Source organism: Triturus cristatus, chromosome 6 (assembly GCF_964204655.1).
Source record: "Triturus cristatus chromosome 6, aTriCri1.1, whole genome shotgun sequence".
NCBI classification, from domain to species: domain Eukaryota; kingdom Metazoa; phylum Chordata; class Amphibia; order Caudata; family Salamandridae; genus Triturus; species Triturus cristatus.
Genome location: NC_140589.1, coordinates 1,036,460,023 through 1,036,477,243, shown reverse-complemented (window position 1 = coordinate 1,036,477,243; position 17,221 = coordinate 1,036,460,023). Strand labels below are relative to the sequence as shown.

The window sequence follows — 17,221 nt, the reverse complement described above, 5'->3', positions numbered from 1 at the left end:
ACTAATTTGGTAAGAATCACAAAATCTAAAAACTCCATTTTGCATGAATTTTGACATTTTGAACTTGATTCAGAATTTGGTAGACTGCTACTTTATCACAAATTCGACGGATATCCCAGCAGCCTTATTACAAGTCTCATAGGATTTAATGCACATGTAAAAAAGTGGACAGAATATCCGTCACATTTGTCACAGAGTAACCCATCCGCCAAACTCTAAATCAGTCCCTTTGTCTATCAGCAGTTTAGTCAGATAATTTAAATAAGTGAAAGTTTTATAAAATGTTCTTGCTCAAATTAAACTGTTTGTGTGCATTGTTACCTCATACTAATAAATCATTTAACACTTATTCTTTACTCAGGTGTTATACAGCATTGAAGGCTGCATGAAGAGGTTTAAAATGGCAGAGTCTCCCATTGATTTTGAGAACCCCACTTCCAGCTACAACGTAGGAAAATGTTTTGCTAATGCACAGAAGGGAACCTACTTTGATGGAACTGGATTTGCAAAAGCAGGTGAGTTCATTTGTGATATGTTACAAGAGCATCTGAAGTGAATGATAACTGTAAATTAAAGGCCAGATGTAAAATCATTAGCAATATCGATTTCCTAATTGTGATTCTCTCCGAATTGCAATTAGGAAATTGGTATTCCTAATGTAGGATACTCGTTAAGTTTCACTTAGGGATTCCATGTGGGACTCAAGTCGACCAACCTCATGAATATCAATGAGGTAGGTTGCAATTTGAAACCCATTAGGAATCACCGCCATCACTGGGATGCGACCTGCTGAGTTCAGCTGATCACCAAGTCTATGATTGTTTTTTAATAGAGCAATCTTTTTTTTTTTAAATGCAGCCTGTTTTTCTTAAAGGAGAATAGGATGTGTTTAAAATGAAAAAAATGAAACCTTGAACTTTTTATTTTAAGAGTAGGCAGTGGTCCTAGGGACCACTGCGTGCTCTTTAAATATTTTATATTCTCAAAGGAAAAGGGCTCCTTGGGGACCTCTTCTCCTTTGCGAATGGGTTACCACAAGTTTTAAACTGGTGCTGAAGTATTACTAATTTGTGACCAAAAGTGGCATTTAGAAGAGACACTATGAACATGCACCTTCCAAATACCAAATCACAAATGCAAAATATGATTCGGGAACAAGTTACCGAATCACATTTTGTGCATTTGAAAAAACATTTTTCCGGTCATAAACGGGAAGTATGCGACAAAAGAAATGCGTTGTACATAAGTACTTAGATGTACTTACCCAAGACTGGTCTTTGGCTGGCGCTCTCCTGACGTGTCCTCAATACAAAGTCTAATCAGTGGGTTCACTAAGTGAAGATTTCGCCTTCATCCCAGTATAGGAAGGCATAGACACGCAAGTTCTAGTTGATCTATCTTGTCTTCTCCATCTATACAACTTCCTTACAACACATTCTGAGCCACTAGACAGCTTTCTTGGAGCGCATATATCATAACAATAACCCTGAAAAAGCAAATATATTGAAACAAAGGTAGCTTATCTACTGTTAGTAAAATTCAGTGAATCCCATCTAAGGTGACAGGGCAAGGGTGCTTTAAACACAAAAACAAGAGTTTAAATGCCCACATAAGGAAACATTACATATAGCGAAATTCATACTTGGGAAGGATTACATGATTGAATGGATTAATTGTATTAACACTCAGTGGTGGCTCCCCCGCTAAGGTGGAAGAGTGTCGCCTCACTGCTGGGAAGCAGCAAAAGAAAGAAAATAATAAAATGATAAAAACGTAATGTTATTATCATTTTATTTTGTCCTCCTGCTGCAGCAGCTTGTGTGAGGGGGCAGGGCTGCAGAGCAGGGGAGGAGTAGTAGAACACTTCTGTGCACTATGACTGTTTGGTCGGCCATCTCGGGTCTCCCAAAACAGTCATGAGCACTTCCCTGTTCTCCATGCAGGCTGCATTAGAGCCTGCATGGAGACCATGCCCACCCCTACAGCCCCTGACTGAGCGCCGTGTCACGACGCTCAGACCAAACACAACGCTGCATTGCAGCATTGTGATTGACTGCGGGGAGCATGGGAGCCCTGGTCCTTCCTGCTTCCTGTTTCTAGCAAGAAGCCAGGAAGAGGACAGGAGGGAACACAGGAGATGCGGTGGTAGCCGGCCGGCCGGTCGGGAACTAAGTGATTTTTTTTTGTTTCTGCGATTTCACCACCCACAACTGTTAACACTTTTGGTTCCTTTGAATCAGTGATGCAAAGCTTAAAATAAAAAAGTATGCAGGAAATGTGAGCATGTGCCAAGTATTAATTACCATGGCAAATATATGTTACGGCACAAGCAGATGTCTTTGCTTTCACTTGATGCATGAATTTAGCTTTACACATCACTGGTGATTTAAGTTTCCACACAAGGAGAGAAAACTTGCATCCAGACAGGGAAATCTCCCCATAACTCCACTCATAAAAATAAAATCTAAATTCCATAGCGGGAAAATGGCACAGCTGGGTCACATTCTAATACATTTTCTAGCTATCTGGATTGAAGACATTGAGGACTGGCTGACCCCTCTCTTGTTCAAAAACACATTGCTCTTTTATATTGCCACGAACCCAAGAATCTTTTGTTTTTTACATACTCTTTTAAAAACTAAATTCCCACCCCCAACCTTCTACAATGCAAACATTGGCTACTAAACTCTATTTTCTCTACCTCTGTTTCTTTCCCTTTCTCTTTCTGGGGTGCCCTAATGTCTTCCCTTTCCTCTATTCAGTAAAGGCCTACATTTACTATAAGTTGATTCCAGGATCGAGTTCAAAAGCACCACTTCTACAATACACAAATTCACAGAGAGACTTAACTAGTCACACTTTCCATAATCTGTAGAGAAAGATAAGATCTTGATGTACATTGCCATGTCTGAATCCTACCACAAATTGGAGTCCTCAAAATAAAGGAAATAACCAATGTAAGAGAAACTTTCTTTATAGTAGGCCTCCAAATGTGGAATGCCATATGCTTCCCCATCCAGTTAAACCTCACCCAGCTCTGCAAAAGACTAAAAATTGCTCTTTTCGAAAGGAACAAATTTAACTGGTATGTAAATAGCAGTCCCCAAGAAAAACTCCATTCAAAGAAAAACAAGTATATAAGAGCTAAGCAAAGAAATAATATGTGTAAATAAAAAAAACTGTTCATATGAAGTTATACCTAATGACCTGACTATGTATACGGCGGAGGATCAAGAGATCATCACACAATCCCAGTGACACTAAAGTAAATCAAAACAAGTACCAAACTTTTTTTATTAAAGTTTTTTGCCCTGGATTAAGTCGTTTTAAGACAGTCTTACCTTGATAAAGACAATTTTAAGACAGGCCTGCTTTATATAGTTTTTTTCCTGATTTATAACACATTTAAAACGATCTTATTACCAGGGCAGAACCCTTTGTAAAGCACCTTACCTGGATTAAAACAGTAATAAGTCTTAAATTTAGAAAACTACTTCAGATATGAGGCCATGAGTGTATACATTAGATTATTTCGCTTAGCTTTGCATTTATATTAGACCTATGACCCTAAGCGAAAGTCTTTGCTACTTTGTAATCAGGAAACAACAGCACGACTGTAATTTGTGAGTATCCTTTAAAATATATATATATGTGTTTCTATCTATCTCTTCAACTTGACTAATATTCTTCAGGCCTGGTAGTTATGTGGGGCTCAAAGTCCCAATATATTAATGCACCAACTAAATTATGTATTGAGTGATCATAATATCTTTATATTTTTCTATATATACATCAGTGGATGCTTTTAAAGTGGGATTACAACTGCTTGTGGAATTTGAATTTCGTACTACTCGAACAAACGGAGTTCTACTCGGAATAAGTGGTCAGAAAATGAATGGAATGGGTCTTGAACTGGTGAATGGAAATGTGAGTAAATAACATTTTCAACGTGATCCCGTATGTAACATGTCTGTGCATGTAATCACATTCATTTCTTTATATAAATCTTTTATTTGGGAAAATAATCAAATCGATGTTTAGGTCTATTTAATATCATAGTTGCTTTTTATGATATATAGAGCTGGTGTTCATTGAAGGAGAGATACCTTTTTGAGGCTCATTGCAGACAATCATTAGGTGCCAAAACAGAACAACCAATTATTATGATGCAGCATAGGCATGGAACTTCTGGGCTCCTAAGCAAAAACAGTTTTCAAGTAATACAGGCCTGCCTTATTAATTCACAAGTACTAGTCAAACAGTTTATTTTTGCACAAGGACTACGATTGTTATGCCCCTTTGTTTGCATCCGTCTATTAGGTTGGAGTCTAGTGTTCTAAAGAAATATCAAGCTTCTCCCATAAATGAAAAGGTACTGGTAAAGCGAATAGGTCTTGACCTTCTAACGCAAGTGCATTGCTGTTGGCTTAGCTAATGTTTGGCTGTAAAGTACTGTTTAAAAGAAAAAAGTTTAAAACAAAAAAACAATAATGAAAATATTAGAGGAAAATGAAACACATGCTGTCTCAGTGTTTTCAATCTTTATAATATCAGGTCTTATTTTTCAAATACTTTTTACTGAGGGAACTTTGAACAGAGTTTTATTTTAAAGATTAAGGACGCATCTGAATGTAAAGGAAAATGCCAGCCATAATGTATTTTACTTTGCACAAAATGTAGCTTTTTGGATTTCCAGGAGAAGTTTCATGAAAAGTACATCTTCTGACTCAGGTGCTAGCTAAGTCACTACATCATATGGTCATACGGTTGACCCAGTCAATTATGTGAGACAATCCCATCAAAGCTAGGTATAGTGGGCCGCGCTATTTTATAGTATATTTACTGATTATGAAGTGAAGGTTTAAGCATTGTTCCTGATGTAGCTGTAAGAAATGGGGTTATTTGTGGAGAGGGTGGAAGCCCCACTCAGGCAACAACCACAGTACTTCTCAGGGTGTACCACAAAAGTCACTAAATTATCCTGTGCTTAACCCTCTGGTAGCTTGGCACAATAGCAGTCAGGGTTAACTTAGAGGCAATTTGTGAAATATTTATGCAGCAGAGAAACCGTGATAAAGTGAAAACACAACACAAGAAAAATTCCAATTAGTAGAACCCGCAATATTGAATTGAAAGTTTTTTTCTAAAAAGAGTGCAAAATGTGGTTATCTGCTAATGGCCGGACCAGGACAAACTCACAAGTTCAGTTTGACCACGATGGAGTGCAGGCTGGGCACAGGGACCAAGTTATCCCTGCTAAGAGTTGTACCTTATGTCCTTGATGCCAGGCTTTGTGCCGTGCTGTGTTGGTTCCAGTGAGGAGGTGCGAGGGCTGGGATGTGAGGTTCTGCATCAAGTTGTGTCACGCTGTGTCTGTTCCGATGAGGCCGCAGATCAGGAGCTGCAATGCAATATCCTGTGTTGTGCTGCATCCGATTTGATGCGACCCACTGTTAGTCAGGGAGGAGTACACTTTGATGCCAGCCAAGAGTCCAGTACCTAGAGCGGCACCTCTTGGGGATCAGGGCTTACTTCAGGCAGGGGCCAGCATCAGGGCTCAGGCAAGTCCATTTGCAGGTCCAAGCAGTTCCTGTGCAGCTGGGCAATTGCAGGGAGACCTCTGAAGCTTGTTGCATCCCTATAACTCACACAGGAGGTCACCAACTGAGTGGAGTAACTCTGGTTAACCTGAGAAGAAGGCAAGCAGGTCCATTCTTCCTCCCCAGACAGCAAGGCAGTCCTCTGTCACAAAGGCAGTTCTTCTGTAACTTCCATGGGTCAAGAGTTTTCTGAAGCCTGGCTCTGGAGGTCCAGTATTTATCCCTGGTGCCAGCCTTTTTTTCAGTGGAGGAGGGGGGGGGGGTGTCCCTGTTCTATGCACACATTTGTTTCTGGAAGGTTCTTTCCCTTTCAAGGCTTTCAACTGCCTAGGGTTGAGAAAAGGCAGGTAGGCCTACTGTCAGATTCCTTTGAGTGTGAAGGAGGAAAAACGCTTTGAAGTGCAAGTGGGGCTGGGTGCTGCTCCTCCCATTCATCTTGCCAGGATGGCCCATCCTGTCCATACATAAGCCCCCTTTCTATTACTGTTTGGAAGCAATACATAAACACCAATAGCAGAGGCATTCACAGTTATGTGGCCCAAGACACTCCCAGAAGGCACAAAGTTTAGGACAAGAAAATATAAACTTTCCAAGACTGGCATGTTCAGAATTGTGACTTGAAATCGAACTTCACAATTGAAGACAGTTTAAAATTAATTTGAGTGCAAACACCATATCTCTACCTGCTCTTAATTCAAAGGTAACACTAATTAAAAGTAATACTCTAACCTTGTGTTTTTCAGTGTAAGAGATAGGCCTTACAATAGTGAAAAACAATGTTAGGAGTTTTTCACTGGCAGGACGTATAAAAAGTCAGCATACATGTCCTAATTTTCAAATACAATGCACCCAGCCCTAAGAGCCTTTAGGGTCTGTCTTAGGGGTGAGTTATAAGAATGAAAAGCAAGGTCTATGCCTGGCAAAGTTTTATTTTGTCAGGTTGAAATGTCAGATTAAAACTGCACTACAGGCACTACATGCTGCAGTAGCCCGGCACCTCAACTTGCTGAGTTGTTATGGTACCCTTTAGCCCCAATCCAGTGTATGCAGGCTGCCGAAAAGGGGGATGTAAGATGCTACAGCCTGGGCCCGGAATACTGTTATCTCTGTCAGGATTCCCCTCCAATGGGGAACTTATCCACAAGGCGCCTGCCTTGAGTTCTGCACGGCGGTCCACCAGACCTGTTCAGCTGTTTCCATGGGCCACAGCTGATATATGGGCATCATCTTCCCTAGTGTGGCAGCCGCAGCTTTGCACACGGCACTCCTCATCTGCTCTGATATTGTAGGCAGGATCACCAGGGAAGGAGTGTAAATGCACAGGTGTAGGGCCTAGGGTGGAAATAGCCAACCTAGTGTGTTGGGTGCTGATTACTGACTATCTCCGTGCCACCTCTGTGGGTCAGGACCAGGCCACAGGGTGTGCTTTCAGGCCTCTCGGTGAACAGGGAAGTCACTTTCAGCCGCGTTCCTTCGGTGTCTGTAAGACAGAGAGGGAGGGTTCTAATCACGCTGCCATGAGGATGGGCCTCTCAGTCCCAATCCTCTTCTTGCCAGTCGCTGAAGACCCAGCCTGTAAGTTAGATATTGTCCCCGTTGTTTTTATGGCTGTTGGAGAAAAAATGGTTAGAGATCAAACCAGGTACTTTGTTGGATAACTGGGGTGCCTCCTGGAGCAGTTTCAAAACTTGACCCCCACTTTGGCCTCTCTGGCCACCCCCCTTCAGAAACTGAGACTGATGTAAGCCCAAAAGATTATATTGATCAGTGCAGTGGTTATCCGTTTCCCTAAGCCTAACCCAGAAGAAACAGATCAGTTGACATATGAGAGGAAGATACAAACTCTAGGTCCAAGTACGCATTTTGTATAAAAGTGTGAACTGGAATCTTTTGAGGGAGCCAGAAAAAAACTGTTGTACAAACCAAGGTTAGTCAAATCCAGTAGGGTATAATATCTCAGAACTGAAGTTGATTGCAGAATCATGACAGCAATGCAAGCTTCCAGGTCATAACAATCTGAACTACCTTAGGCAAAGTGAGGTCTGAAAATATAGATCACTTTAGATTTGGGGCATAAATGTCACAGAGTGCTTGAGAAACAACCTTAACGGAATACAAGACTTCTATCATAAAAATACAATGTCATATTGTGCTACTTTTGATGGGTGTACAGAATTTGTGAGATTAACAGTATTTGGAACAATATGAAAATATTTATGCGATGTACAACTTTATAATAACATCATACAAGTGAAATTGATTTTAGTTTGACCTTTTCTAAAATAGAAGCTCTCAATCTATCTTCTGCCACTGGGGAGGATTGAACACTTAGGGCCTCATTCATATCTCAGCAGTTGGGCCATAGTTCTGCTAAGGCAAAGAAGTAAATACCTCCATCATCCTGGTGGAGGTCCCAACTGCCAAATGTATAAATGACCACCAACTTGGTGGTCATATATAAAGCATTGGCGGGAACCACCGTCACTGCAGTTCCTGTTGATGCAATCCCCTGTTTGGTGCAGGGTTGCATCAAACAGTATTCTTTTTTAATTTAAAAAAGAAAACTCTGTAACAGGGTTCTCTTTTTAAAAGTGAAAGAAGTAATGGTTCCCATCGCAATGGGAGTCATTTTTGTAACTGTGGGGGAGGGGGAGGAGCATTATCTAGGTCCTTTGAGGAAGCCTTAAATGAAGATCTTACAGCTTTTCTGGACTCCAACAATATTTTGAACCCGTCCCAACATGGATTCAGGACGAAATATTGCACTGAATCAGCTCTACTGGTAGCAATAGAGGAAATCTGCAGGTTGGTGGATGAGGGTGGCAGAGGAGCATTGATATTGTTAGGCCTCTCGGCCGCCTTTGATACGGTGAACCATGATTTGTTCATCAATCGGCTATCAATGGTGGGGATCGGGATACTGCCTTGGCCCTACTTATCTCTTTTTAACTAACAGAGAACAAATGATAGAAGAGGACAGTTGCAACTCTAGCCCTTTTTTCCATCCTTGCGGAGTCCCACAGGGGTCTTCTCTGTCCCCTATGCTTTTCAACATTTATATCACTCCCTTGGTGGAATTGATTCAATCATTTGGTTTCTTCACCAAATTGTATGCATATGACATGCAGATAATTGTATCCATTCCCACAGAGGATGGTGTAGCTGCCAAACACTCGAATAATTGTGTGACCCACATTCTAGTCTGGATGCAGGATAACTGCTTAACATTAAACACTGAAAAAACTGAGGTGATTCTCTTTGGGAGAAACAAATCAGTCTGGAATAACTCCTGGTGGTCTGACAACTTCAGCCCTTTACCTTCGCCTGTTCAGAAGGCAAAACATTTAGGGATTGTAGTTGATGATCAGCTGAATTTTTTAGAACTGATAAACTGTATAACATCTTCCTGTTTCCTAAGAATCAAGATGTTAAAAAAATATGTCCTTTTATTCCACACGACCTGAAAAAGAAGGTGGTGGTTGCGCTGATCCTTTCAAGGATGGATTATTTTATTGCCCTTTATTAAGGGATAAACAAGTGATTGCAATCCAAGCTGCAATCATTACAAAATGTGGCAGCTTGGCTCTATGAAGTGAAGGTTTAAGCATTGTTCCTGATGTAGCTGTAAGAAATGGGGTTATTTGTGGAGAGGGTGGAAGCCCCACTCAGGCAACAACCACAGTACGTTTGCATGTTCAAAAATAAGTTACTGGAATTACACTGGCTGGCATTGCCTAAAAGGATCGATTTCAAGGTGTTGTGTACAATTCATAAAGCCCTGCATGGATCAGGCCTCTCTCCTTCCAAAATACTTTTAACCCTTTTAGCACGTCGTAGAATCCGCCGCAGTGCGGACGTTTCCGTGCGCGGGCGGGGCTGCGCCAGCCAACGCACATGCGCAGCACTACGGAGGTAGTGGTCGCGACAGAAGTTGGCCGACGCACGCAACGAACGGGTTAAGTGGTATATCCATGGAGTGAACTGAGGTTCTCCTGTTCTAATCTGGTAACTATCCCAAAAATAGTGAAGGCTAGTTGGGGTGGTAGAAGACACACAATCCTAGCTAACAAACTGTGGAATTCCATGCCTTTGCATTTAGGATCGGAACCATGCCTTATCGGTTTTAGGCAATGTTTAAAGACATGGCTGTACTGTCGCTGTTATATGTAGCCTGGGTTGTTCTTTGAGCTGTTTAGGTCCACTAGCGCCAAGAAACATCGGTATTTGGGCGCTCTAGAAAAACTGATACTTACTCCCTCAGTGCAAGGGTTTACCTAGTGGTGACGGACAGTAACAATAAGGCTACATGTTTGCTCATCCTGATTGGGTGGAGGGTCATGTAGCCATTTCTCTAACATCCCTTACTTCTTCAGGCTGTCAAAGAGGTTGAGACTATGGCGGTGAAGCCACCACCATAGTCAAACCAAAGTACCGCCCACATTTAAATCGGGCTGGCTGAACTTCATGTTGGCAGTATATATACTCCATTGTGACAGAGTATACATAGTGCCAACATATAAATGAGGCCCTTAGTGTCACATTTAGAGTTTGAGGATGGGGTACTCTGTGAAAATGTATATGATAGCCCATCAGTTGTATTACACATGGTAGTCTATAATACTCTTGCAATACAGAGGATGGGACATCTGTCAAGTTTGTGACAGAGTATCTCATCCACCAGACTCTAAATTAGGGCTTTAGCATCATTTTCTGCTTATGAATGAAGATAAATCCCTTGAGAACTGACCACCTCCAGAGGGACTCCATCTCTTTTAAAACAAAGGTGACATTAGTAAAAAATGCTTTGCAGTAAAGAAAGAAGACTGTTGATGGCCATGTATCTTCAATATCTTCAACCACAAATGATTATGCATCATCAAACAGTAAGACAAGTCAATATGACTCAGTTCATGAGGTCAGATATGTGATCTGAAACAAATCTTCCCTACTACTCAAACATACAAAATGTTGAAATAGTCTTCAAACAGCTTAACTCCTTTACCAGATATAGTGTGTCACACCTAGATATGCCATGTGAAATGGGAATTGTAGACTGCATGAAAGTTATTCAGAATGAAGCACAGAGTGATAAAAAAAATGTTAATCATTTGTTATGGTATAAAAAGGTGTACTCACAGACCTGTAACGTTATTCATTTCGCTTTTACATTGCTTCTGGGGAAGACCTTTTAGCCTCTATTTGTCTAAGATTTTATTTGCATTGAGCTGCATTTTTACGATTTCAATTTTAAATACTGACACGGGCCTCTCTGCCTTTTACTCTTACCCTGTACCATTGCTGCCCTTCTCCGTATTCGTGTCCCGTACGCTCTCCGTTCCACCGCAAGATTTCCTGTTTGAATGGAGAGAGCTAGCAAATACGAACCTACCCTCACTTCCGGTTAGGGGAGGAGTTACAGGAGTTAGCAGTCTAGCTGCTCCGTGGCTCCTATTTAAATACATGGCTCCCCCAACGCACAGCAGACGTGCGCAGTGGGAGCGCCTAAGGCGCACCAAAGGGAAGCCGTCACCAGGAGCCAGGACCCCTGCATCTTTTAGGTCAGGCACTTCTCCTGGGCAAAGACGTATTTATTCGGCTAAAGAACTTCTAAATAATAGACTTTTGTACAAGGCTCACTGTTTGAATAGCTCACATGGCATGTCTGGGGCATTTTGTAATATGGAGGGTCCATTTTCCTGTACACATTGTCAATTACAAAGCATTTAGCTGAGGCAAAAGTCAGTTACACAGCCTATCCCTGACCAGGTGGTTAGGAATTATATTATAGACACTTCTCCTTCCCCCTCCAGCACTCTGACTGCCAAACCAGATCAGATGTGGAAATGCTTCTTGAGTAATGTTAGATCTTTGCCTAAGCATTCTACAGAAATTTGGGACCTGCTTACCTCAGGAACACCTGATCTCGGGTTCCTCATCGAGACATGGCTCAAACCCAGCTCCACTTCCTCCATTACTGTGGCATTCCCAGAGAGCTATCATATCCAAAGATTAGATTGGGGGGAACCGTGCGGATGGAGGTATTGCTATTATCCATAAAGATTCTGTCAAGGTATCTATTCTTGAACGCTGCTTTGATGATAAGATAGAGATTTGTATTTTTAGAATTGATCTCTCGCCCCATGACTGCTGGAAAGGTGCCCTTGTGTACCCTCCCCCCGGACCCCTCTGTGATTTTACACTCCAATTGATGGAATTGATTGCTCCCCATACCATCTCTACCAAACACTTTCTTTTACTAGGGGATTTTAATTCACAAAAAGAAATTGCCTCCAACGTGGATGCCTCTTTTTTCCTTGCCGATATGTCTACTATACGACTGGATAAGATTAACAAGGGCCCAACCCATTCGTCAGGACATATGCTAGATCTTATCCAGACCAACTCACCACACATTCATATTGAGGCTCTCCGCCCTTTGGTATAGTTAGACCATTCCCTGATTGACTTTCAAATTCTAGGGTCCAAGGTGGAGTCCATCCTCTCCAATGTACTCCATAGCCATAGGTGACAGTGGCGTAAAATCATACTAGACACCTTTATGAATGAATTTTCATCATACATGAACTAGGAATCGAGGAATACCAGTGATTGCTTAACTGACCACAATGCGGTAAGAGTGGCTAAAGATAGTTTGACCCCTCTGAAACAGCAACTTAATAATGTGTGACGGCCACATGCAGCCTGGTACTCTCAAGAACTGCAGACGGAGAAAACCCTTTGCAAAAAGCTAGAGAAATGCTGGAGTCACTCTCAGGACCAGAATGATAAGGAAGTCTATAAGACTTCTTTAGCTGTCTATCATAAGAATTTAAAAAATGCCAGAAGAGCTTTTATTGCCTTACAACTTAATCAGGCAGGGGATTTTCCTAAAGAATTTTATCTAGGTTGGAAGAATTCTGATCTTCCAACCTCGCACTGGCGGAAACCCCGCTCTTCCACAGAGCCAGAGCAGGTGGAAGATCCTTCTCTCACATTGCAGCCAAGACCTGGAACGAGCTGCCGGCAGACATCAGACGCGCCCCCTCCTGAACACCTTCAGGAAGCCCCTCAAGACCTGGCTCTTGGCTAAACAGATCTGCGGACCCCCCCCCCCCAGCATCTTGAGACCCTCACGGGTGAGTAGCATGCTTACAATTCCCTGATTGATTGATTCTTATATCTTTCAGCAATCCGAGGTCTTGCACCAATGAAATCCCCCCATCTCAAGACCTTTGCGATGAGATCGCCAATCATTTTGAACACAAAATTAATTTGATGTATGAGAAATTCACTGAGGCTAGGGGCTCTCCGAGTGAAACAATAAAATTCACTCTACTTACCTCGATTAATGTCCATATTTTGGATAGTTTTACCCCACTCACAGTAGACACAGTTGAGGCAATGTTGTAGGCAGCCAACTCTGGGTCACCTATGGATTTAATCCTAGCCAGAATCTCTTCCCTGCTACATAAACAACTGTTTCCCTCTATCAGCAGAATACACATTCTCTCTATGAGAGAGGGCCAACTCCCACCTGAGTGAAAAGATGCACAGATAATCCCCTTTCGAAAAAAGGCGAATGCCCCAGTAGCGGATTTATCCAACTACCTCCCTATTACCTCTACTGAGTAAACTCTTGAAAAAAGATATCAACAAATTACTTTCAGAATATACTGAGTCCACTGGATGCCTCGATCCCTCACAGTCTGGCTTTAGGCCAATATACAGTACTGAGTCAGCACTGATTGCTGTTACAAACAACAGAAGTCACTCCCTCAATAATGGTCAGGTGGCCTCGTTGGTGCTGTTAGATTTGTCGCAGCTTTCAACACTGTATCCCACTTTATTCTGCTCCAGAGACTTAAAGAGATTGGGATCTGTGGACATGCCCTATCATGGTTCTCAAGCTTCCTATCACATCTTACACAGACTATTAATCTTGGACCCTTTCGCTCCTAAACTATGGAGCTTACCAAGGGAGTTCCACAGGGATCTTGTCTCAACCTCACTTTGTTTAACATTTTTGTGCCCCTCCCTTGCTAAACTACTCCGAGAATTCGAAATACATCTTGATTTCATATGCTGATGATACTCAGCTCCTACTATCGTTTGACAGAAATAACACGAACACCCAGTCTCGTTTATCAGACGGTATGATGGAGAATTTTCTCCAGCTGAATGCTGGGAAAACAGAGAACATGCTCATCTGCGATGCCCTTTCGCTCTGGTCATATGCTGAGCCTTTTGCGCACAGTTTTTCCTTTCCTTTCTCTCTGTGTGCGAAAAATGCTTGTTCAGGCACTAGTGATGGCCTTCCTGGACTACTGTAATGCCCTCCAGGTTGCCGCAAGTGATTCTTCACTAAATAGACTCCAAGTAGTTCAAAATACCACTGCCCATCTCGTTAGGAACTTACAGCCAGAACAGCCTCACTTCCCCTCTTGCGACAACTTCATTGGATACAGATATGCCAGCGAGTTAAGTTCAAAATATCCTGCATTGTACACAAAGTTTTGAATGGCAGACGACCCAGTTATTTAACTGAAAAACGTATCCCATACCAGCCAAATAGATCCCTACGATCAGGAGAGAAATCCCTGCATGTGACACCCCGTTTTAGACAAGCTTATATGGGTGGCAAAGCATTCTTCTATTTAGCCCCCCATTATTGGAATCAACTCCAGATCCATCTTCGAAAATGCTCAGAATATCTTCTTCTTACAAAACTTCTTAAAACAGAAGTTTTCTGAGTCTTTGTCATCTGGTCTGTACTGACTGCTATGTTTTCCCACAGCACGGAGATACCCCTTTGGGGGTGATTCAGGTGCTTTATAAATTAAATTAATAAATAAATAAAATAAAATAAATGGAAAGGATAAGTCTACAAAGTTTTATAAAGATATACCGAACAAACACATCAGATCATCAGTATGCGTTCAATATGAATATGGTCTCTGGTTTTCAGTTATTACCAAGTATACTGATAAAAATGATTAACAAAGATAAAACGCCATTTTCAGCAGAAACCAGAAAGCACTATATTTTAGTGTGCTTTTACTGCTTTGGCACTCCCTGGTGTTAACCAGTATAAGTGTAGCCCCTAATTCTAAGCGGGTATCTATGATGGATGCTACTGCAGACCATAATAATGGCCGACAATGTCTTTTACCTTCCAAAACATATTGCTTAAATGCATAACTATCACAATTTGGGGCCAGTTGCACAGATAAAACATATGACTGCAATCTGTTTTTATTATGGAATGGGATAAATTGTATTGATCGGTTTTTTGACATTTAAATCTGCTGCTTTTAACAGATCTTCAAAATTTCTTCTCATAATATATACACCTCTGTAAGTATATATTCTTGACTGCTAGTCTGTGAAGTATATAAAAATTACTGAAAAAGACTCTGAACATGCAGAATTGTGTCTTATTTATTTATTTTTAATCATGTATTTTGAGATTCTGAGATCATTACAATGCGGTTTGTTGTGTGTTTTTTAAAGAAGTATTTAAGAAAGACATTAGCCTACCTCTTGGATTGGGTAACGTTTTGAGCTGACGTTTGAAATGGTTCCATTATTGTGGCATGCAAAAGCACATCTGGGACTGCTACACGTCCATAGTGCATGGATCTATTTCAGATGAGAGAATAACCTCATGGATTGCGTGGTAGAGAATTATGCCCATTTACATTCTATATTAAAAATCAGCCTTTGTGTACTCCTTCTGCAATACTAAACTGTTCTGCCATTATACCAGGGGGCGTTATTATGCCCAATCCATTATAGGGAATTGTATGTATGCAAATATGAGTTGCAATATTCTAATGATTGGTATCAGAATGCAGATTTATTTAAACATTTATTTCTTTAGGTACTCTTCCATGCGGATAATGGTGCAGGACAGTTTTCCGCCATTTATGAGCCTGATGTTCCAGGAAGTTTATGTGATGGGAATTGGCACAAAGTGACAGCAAACAAGATCAAACACCGCCTGGAACTGACTGTGGATGACAAAAAAGTAGAGGGGAAAAGCGAAGCTGTGTCTTCCGCTTCTGCAGACACCAATGACCCAGTCTATGTTGGTGGCTATCCACGTGAGTTCCATCAATGCACTATTAGAGAAATAATTAGCCTAAACCTCCACATTTCTCATTATAAATGAGAATGTCATAGTTCAAACTACAGATGATAGACCGCATGCATACTCTGTGCCATAAGGACAAATTCAGATTTATTTTTTACACTGACAAGGGTCAGTATCCAGGACTATTGGCAACTATGAAACCAGTCAGAAAAGCCTTCACATAAGAACAGACAACAAAAACATCCAAGGCAGGACATTGTGGCCTATATTTATGAAAAAGTCATGCAACATAGTTGCAACTGATTTTGCTACACTGCACTGCATGAAAGGGAGAGAGCAGAACAATGAATATGTACCAAGATATGGCATCCTTTTCCTCTTTCCTCTTCCTGCTGCACTTTAGGCTGATATGCACCAGCGCACTCACCTTTGCGCCATAGTGCAAGTATGTGTGCGGCATTAAGGAATAGTTTTTGCACTGAAGGAGGATCCTCCACTACATAAACTATTCTTTAATATTTTCCTGTTTTGTATTTTTGCTGTAAAATGCAGCGCACAGGCAAAGTAGGACAAACAAATAGAATTGAAAGCATTTCTCTTTGTTACGCCTTCCTCCAGGAGGCGGAAGGTTTTGGTGCAATTCCATGTCTATGAATGTATGTTGGTAGGGATCTGCAACAAAACTCATGCATGGTTACATGGGAACGCCTATGTCTCACCCACAGAAAGCCCCTTGACACAAATGAGCGCATAGTGCAATTTTTGTTCTTTGAGAAACTCTCCAATGCAAAATTCTGATTTGTGTTGATTAAATAATACACACTCCAGCCTAACACTTTATATTGGGTTTGCGTTGCAAAAGTAATGTAAGTCCAGTGCAAACTGTTAGCAAATCTCGACCTGTATCTATATTGTACATAAATGTGTCTTATATGTAACCCACCTATTTACTGTATTCTTGCATTTTTTCAACCTCTGTATCATGGTGATTTTTGAAGGTTGCCAAAACGTATGAATTTTATCATGATCTTAGGTGAAAAGAGGAGTGTGCCAGCTTTACAACGATGCGGGTCCTTACTCCTTTGCTCAATATGCATTAGAAGTTCAGCTATAGCACACTGCTGAGCCCTAAGTAGGCTGAATCTGGTGTAGGATTGCTAGTGTTTTCATCTGGATGGTTCTTTGCCTGGCAGATCGGGTTGCACTGTTCCTGTGGAAGTATGACAGTTGCCCATTTGCCCATAGCTAGTCTTTTTCTAGAGTTTCATTATGGGCAGAAGATAATAAACTAGAATGTGGCACCAAGCAACAGTGGTGACTGGGGAAATTATAAAGTGGTGGGCTTAGTAACCTCATCGATTTTAAATATGTGCAATTGGAGTTCTAAACCTGCTATCAGGGGATAAGGACAGTTGCTACTACATAAGCACAAATAAAAAAGCCAGTACGTCTCTAAACACTAACCTGAATGAAAGAGGGTGAAGAGGCTGCAGAACTGCGCTGGCAGGAAGGTTTGCAGCTGCATTGC

At 41.4% G+C, this 17,221-nt stretch overlaps 1 protein-coding gene across 6 annotated transcripts in view; it reads left to right on the top strand.

Moving 5' to 3' along the window:
- The window catches only part of LAMA2 (laminin subunit alpha 2), a 3,129,796-nt gene that overhangs the window by 3,110,497 nt on the left and 2,078 nt on the right, over positions 1-17,221 (top strand). For all 6 annotated transcript variants that reach the window (XM_085611831.1, XM_085611827.1, XM_085611830.1 and 3 more), the window contains 3 exons: positions 362-515; positions 3,797-3,927; positions 15,481-15,703. In XM_085611831.1, the coding sequence (XP_085467957.1) occupies positions 362-515; positions 3,797-3,927; positions 15,481-15,703 (508 nt within the window). The remainder of the gene's footprint in view (positions 1-361; positions 516-3,796; positions 3,928-15,480; positions 15,704-17,221) is intronic.